Source organism: Haliotis asinina, chromosome 2, assembly GCF_037392515.1.
Source record: "Haliotis asinina isolate JCU_RB_2024 chromosome 2, JCU_Hal_asi_v2, whole genome shotgun sequence".
NCBI classification, from domain to species: domain Eukaryota; kingdom Metazoa; phylum Mollusca; class Gastropoda; order Lepetellida; family Haliotidae; genus Haliotis; species Haliotis asinina.
In genome coordinates, this window is record NC_090281.1 from 79,208,201 (window position 1) to 79,214,200 (window position 6,000).

The 6,000-nt window shown below is 40.6% G+C and overlaps 1 protein-coding gene across 2 annotated transcripts in view; it reads right to left on the minus strand.

The window, feature by feature from the left end:
- LOC137274402 (transcription factor SPT20 homolog) overlaps positions 1-5,773 on the minus strand; it is a 42,697-nt gene extending 36,924 nt beyond the window's left edge. Inside the window, exons 1-4 of one of the 2 annotated variants that reach the window (XM_067807573.1) lie at positions 5,647-5,773; positions 5,213-5,315; positions 3,281-3,351; positions 249-315 (exon numbers count right to left, since the gene is read on the minus strand). In XM_067807573.1, the coding sequence (XP_067663674.1) occupies positions 249-315; positions 3,281-3,351; positions 5,213-5,251 (177 nt within the window). In that variant the 5' untranslated portion in view covers positions 5,252-5,315; positions 5,647-5,773. The remainder of the gene's footprint in view (positions 1-248; positions 316-3,280; positions 3,352-5,212; positions 5,316-5,646) is intronic. The other variant, XM_067807574.1, reaches the window with a different exon arrangement.
- Positions 5,774-6,000: the final 227 nt, after the last annotated feature.

Below are 6,000 nucleotides of genomic sequence, written 5' to 3' on the forward strand. Positions count from 1 at the left end.
GACAATACAAAACCATCTTTTCTTGTAGAACGCATAAGCAATCAAGAGACTATCTGTCCAATATTTCAAAAACTATATCCCATACATACACCGTAAGTCATTCAAGGCACCAATGACACCCTTAAATATGTTTATTACTACCTTCGTGTATTTTTACAAAATTCACTTCCATGCCATCAACTACAGGTAAATCCACTTTCTTTAACAAACACCACACCCACACCCCATGACCCAAAGGCTGTACTGACCTTAACCTCTGGGTGCTTGCTGCATTCCTCAATGTAAAGGTCGACAAGCTTCTGGTGGAGTGACTTCCTACAACCATCAAAAGATGTCACATATGTTTAATGTTTTCAAATAAACATCTGTTTTGAGGCTCCTTCTTGCTCAATCAGATGCTTAATGTTGTGTATGTTCCAGTGAGACAAAATAATGAAAACACATACTGAGTCAAAAAAGAAACTTCACAAAATTTACTTTTTCAAAATAATGAATAATTTTTCTCTGATGATACATCTATGTATCTGAAATGGGATGTCTATCTTTCCATTCAAAAAAAAAAAAAACGTTACCAAAGCCCACTCAAACCCATCCATTCATCATGCAAATGACGTTAGTGCCAAATCAGGTTCTGCACATGCAGTCGATCACGTGATCTTCGCACTGAAGTTTTCTTCATTTGCACTGGCCTCAAGAATTGAAAAGAAAAACTTTAAACCCACAGTTCTAATGGTACTTTAAATGCCATGATCGTCAAACGTTTACAAGTACAACAAACTAGCACCACTTCTAATCGCCCAAGGTCGGGTCATCCACATGTGATGTCACAAGCAGAAGACCGTCAAATCATCCTACGTGATGTTTAGAGGTCGAATGTCCTCACAGACCATTTGAAATCGTTTGCGGGCTGCCAATCTCCATTCTTGATGTCGGTATCTTGGGCCAATACTGACGCCATTTCATCACCATCAACGGCTGCTGTGGGTCCAACGTCACCTCCGATGGACCCAGAAAGACTGGAATCCAGTCGCCTTTAGCGATGAATAAAGGTTTACCCTCAGATTAGCGGAGTCTGGAGACGAAGCCATGGGCGGAAGTTGCATGGAGTGGGGTGCCTTCTGTGGGAACAACCGTTCCCAACTTCTGGTGATCCATGGAAACCTCACAGCTGCTGCTTACCGTAACCAGGGGCTCACCCCTGACCTCATTCCTTTCATGATGGCTTATGGTCCAGGTCTACAGCTTGGTCGCATACAGCAATGTTGACATAAAATTTCCGTCAGAACACTGGAATCAACGTTATGGACTGGTGATTGAGGTCCCCTAATCTTAATCCAATACAGCACATTTGGGATGCCTTGGGAGAAGGCTTCATGGTCTTACGAACCAAAATCAGAATTTGCAGGAACTTGGCACTTCCCTGCAAGAGCAATGCCGCAGAATCCCCAACCACGTGTTCACAAGCATCAGGCAGTCGATGATGAGACAGTGTTTGGCAGTGGTGAATGCACGGGGTGGCCATGCTTAATACTGAACTGAGAAATTTTGAATTCTTGTGACCTCACTTTCTGTATACCTATGTTTTGGAACGGTGGTGTAGCCTAACGGAACTGATTGTGGCACTGTCAGTGTATCGAGGACATCACACAGATCTCATGATCTGAATCTGAATGAAATAAATGTAATTTTCTGAACAAAATTGATATTTTATACTTATCCTGACTCATGCTTAATTGCTTACTCTCCTCTTCCTTGCAAAGGTAGTGGAACACCTGAAATCCCTTGAAGTTCCCTTTTACAAAAGGTGGACGTAAAATCACACTCACCCATGTATTACCTCCCTTTCCATCCAGAGCTGACCGCCATGATACTTCACTTTCTCCTACAATCGCCCGACACGAGAATATGAGAATGTAGCGTGTCTGTGAGGGGTGGCTGGGAGGGCTTTTGCCATGAGTCAGGATAAGTATAAAAGATCAATTTTATTCAGAAAATTATATATTTTTCCTTATCCTGACTCATGCTTAATTGCTTACAGAATCCGACGGAAACAGTGGTGGGTCAGACCACGCTGGATTCTGCTATCTGTTCCAAGTTACGTCCAATAATTTCCCCCCCTAATGGGAACTTGTAACAGCGATAATTCGGTCCTTTTCTTCTCATATTCATTGTAGATTTTGGTGGGAATCACATCCAGTCGAAATTGTCTTCCATAGAAGGCTTTGTTGACTGGCACGTGATGACATCAAAAGTAACTAGCGTCCTGCTAGTTTCTGATGCAACTAAATGTCAAGATATAGCAATCGAGACTAGTTGCGACCCCTCTTCATGTACAAATATCTTCATTGCGAGTACAGGGTCATAATCACTCATGCTGGTCTGTTTAACACGTATGCATGGACTTTCCACCATTATACTCTTCAGAGCGTCTGGCTTCCACAAGTCACGTGATAAAACAGGTGAGTGAACTCAGCACCTTCAGGGAACTGTTAGTTGCTGAGCAACTCCTCATCGGGCGATAGGGAGAGTGTGAAGTATCATGGCGGTCAGCTGACCATGTGGAAGGAAAGGGTAATACATGGGTGAGTGTGATTTTACGTCCGCTTCTTTTAAAAGGGAACTTCAAGGGATTTCAGGTGTTCCACTACCTTCGCCAGGAAGAGGAGAGTAAGCAAGAGTCAGGATAAGGAAAAATTAACAATTTAACTATCTTACCATTTCTTGTTCTTCTATAGTGCTCTGAAGAAAGAATGTGATGTTTCTTTTTTTGACTCAGTATAGAACCATTCTAAAGCATGGGATAAAAGAGAACTAGTTTACTAGGATTCCCAGGAGATAAACAGGGGATACAGAACTGATTTACCAGGTTTCCTGGGAGATAAACACATAAAAGAGAGTTACAGTCAAGTCTCGTTAACCAGAACTCTGTTTATCCGACAATCGGATTTATCCGAAGCTTTGTTGGTAACAAATTGAATAAAAGTAATGTAGTCTTATTTATTTCATCCAACATCCTCGTTAATCCAACAATTAGCTGTACAACAGACGATGCTGGATTAACAAAACTTAACTGTATTTTACCAGGATTCCAGGGAGCTAAACAAAGGATACCTGGGAACTATTTGTATCACCAGTCAGGATGGAGAAGCAGATAATACACATTTGGAATAAGTTTTCAGGTCTTGCTGGCAATACTGATAGTGAGACAAACAAGCAATACTTGCTTGTTTTAGTTGATAATGATAATATGTACACCCAATATGGACCTTCAGTAACATACCCTTTGCTGCTGGTGGATGGTGGTGAAGACAGTAGGCTAGCAGGATGCTGTCTGCTGCACTGCAGCAAGTACTGAAAGACAATTTGGGTTAAAATTACAGATACTCTCTGCAACTTAATTTAACAATTGTGTTGTATATACTAATAAACAGTAGTTTCATGTAGTGTTCATTTGAGAAAATGTGTATCAGTTAAACTTCTCATTAAAATCGGTTTTTATTCTGACTTTCAGAAGTTTCATTGTTCACAGAACTATATTTGTTAAATGAAGCAAATTTGATCATTGCCTTATTTATGAGAAAAGTTTAGGAATGCTATAAGAAAAATAAATATGCGTACAGTATTTCTGATCATTTAGTCTGTCTAATTCTCAACTCCATCTTTTATCACACATTGGGAAAGTCACAGTTTTTCTGTATGTCTAAAATGTAGCTATGACACATCCACATGAACACACTCATGAAGATCTGGATTAGAATTGGTCCTCAGTTACCTTGTCATAAGGGGCAACTGACGGGATTGGGCATGGTCGATGCTCATGCTGTTGACCACTGGACTGTCTGTTTCAAACTTGATCATTTACAGACCATCGCCATACAGATGGAATATTGCTGACTGTGGTATTAAGCAACAAACCAAACAAGAAAACAAAATACAGAGATGCACACAAACACAAATACCTTGTGGGTTGGGGATTTGTCAGAGGGTCAGACACTATTCGTGAACACCGTACATTTTTATTATTGGATAGAATCAATGGTCCACTGGTTGAGCTCAAAACATTTTTGTGAATTGTATGGACTTAGAGCACTTATGCTCTTTTATCTTCCTCATACCCAAATTCTGAAGATCTTAGCCATTTATTTTCATTAAAAATTTTCAGATGAATCTCCGGACAATCCAGTGATCAACAACACAAGCATCGATCTACGCACTTGGGAAGCGATGACATGTCGTCTAAGTCAGCGAGCCTGACCACCCCATCCCGTTAGTCGCCTCTTAGTCTTACGACAAGCACAGTTGCCTTTCATGGTAAGCATGGGTTGCTGAAGGCCTATTCTACCCAGTGACCTTCACGGCTCTGCACATGGTAGACCCTCAGGTAGGAGCTTTGTAGCCCAAGGAGATAGCAGCTTACAAATAATGCTCACTATATAATAATGCACACTGCTTATGAGTATTGACAACATAGTACGTAATTAACACAAAATTATTCGAATCTGATAAGATCACGTTATCTTAATTCATATACTGTCATGGCATGAACAGGAACAAACTTTCAAACATTGCTCAATGCCACTTCCTCATCAATTTGTTTTTCAGCTAAAGTATGTGTTCTTCTAACAGCAAAATATAACATACACTTAGTTCTCATAAATAGGAGGTTGCATTTTGCAGTTACAGGACCCACCAGTGCAAGCTCTAACTTATCAAATCGAGGCCCAATGTTGATAGGGATAATTGATGATTACCTCTTAGACTAAACACCAATTCAGTTTTTCATAATGTACAAAGACACATTTGTAGAATTAACCAGTAATCCAGTTGGTATCAGTGGTACTGATTATCCAAGATTTCAAGACGAGTCCATTAAATTATACATGGTGTCAATTTCCCATTTAACTTATCAGGAGTAATGCACTTTTTCAGATTAATTAGCACCCCTTAAAGATCGGAAAGATACCAGACCCTTACCCCAAGCCCTAACCCAAATGATTGTTAAAGGTGTCCAACCCCTAATACTAAGGATCACATAGGGCAGAGACACTATAGTGAGATGATTGCTCCATGGTCCTCGCTGGCGGCCTGTAAACTGCATTCTAGCCAAATAATCCAATCTCTTATGGTGTACTTTACACCATTCCTGATCGAGGACTTACCCATGGACACTCTGCACGAAAACACAGTTTAGAGAGGATATAATCACACCTACCTCCGCGTACTGAGCTGCCCGCTGCATGCTTGTCGTCATCCTAACTGACCTGTCCCCCTTTTCACTCACATATATACTGTTCACCTTCGCTGAACAACTACATCTGAAATCAAAATGGAAGGATTTTTACCAACTGCCTGCACTGTTGGCAATGCGAATCAGCTAGGTATCACTCCTGCCATTTATCAACGACTAAGAGTACATACCTAACAAAACTGGTATTTATATTAGAGGTTATTGTTTACGGCCGACAGAATCTTCCGTGTAAAATATAACCAATCAACATTTGCTCCACTAACAATTGTATCAATGTTTGCATTGTTTACATAGCACGAAATCAGGTGACAGTCACATTGTCGTATACGTCCCATTTGATGAGTGCAATCGTTCAGAATTTATCTTTACGTAAATTCAACTGACTATACTCGACTTACTTTCAATTTCTGTACTTGTTATACTATTTTAAACACAGAGACACATCCTGTCTTGTAATACAACTAATATATCTGCCGGGTCATTTTCCCTGACATTTGTCTCAGAAAGCGACATCTTCCGGTGAAATAATTTCAACATGAATTACCTCCCTTGTTCCCTTGTGCATGTAGTTTTCGCTTCACGAACAGGTGTCTGTCTGGTGTTGTGTTTTGTTCTTAAGGAGGATTGATCCCTGAACCTGCCTGGGCCAATGCAAAAACTGAAATATCGTTGTGGACTTCAGTCATTTTCAAGGTGTGCGTGTGTGCGTGTGTGCGTGCGTGTGTGAGTACGTGTGTGTTTCTACGGACACC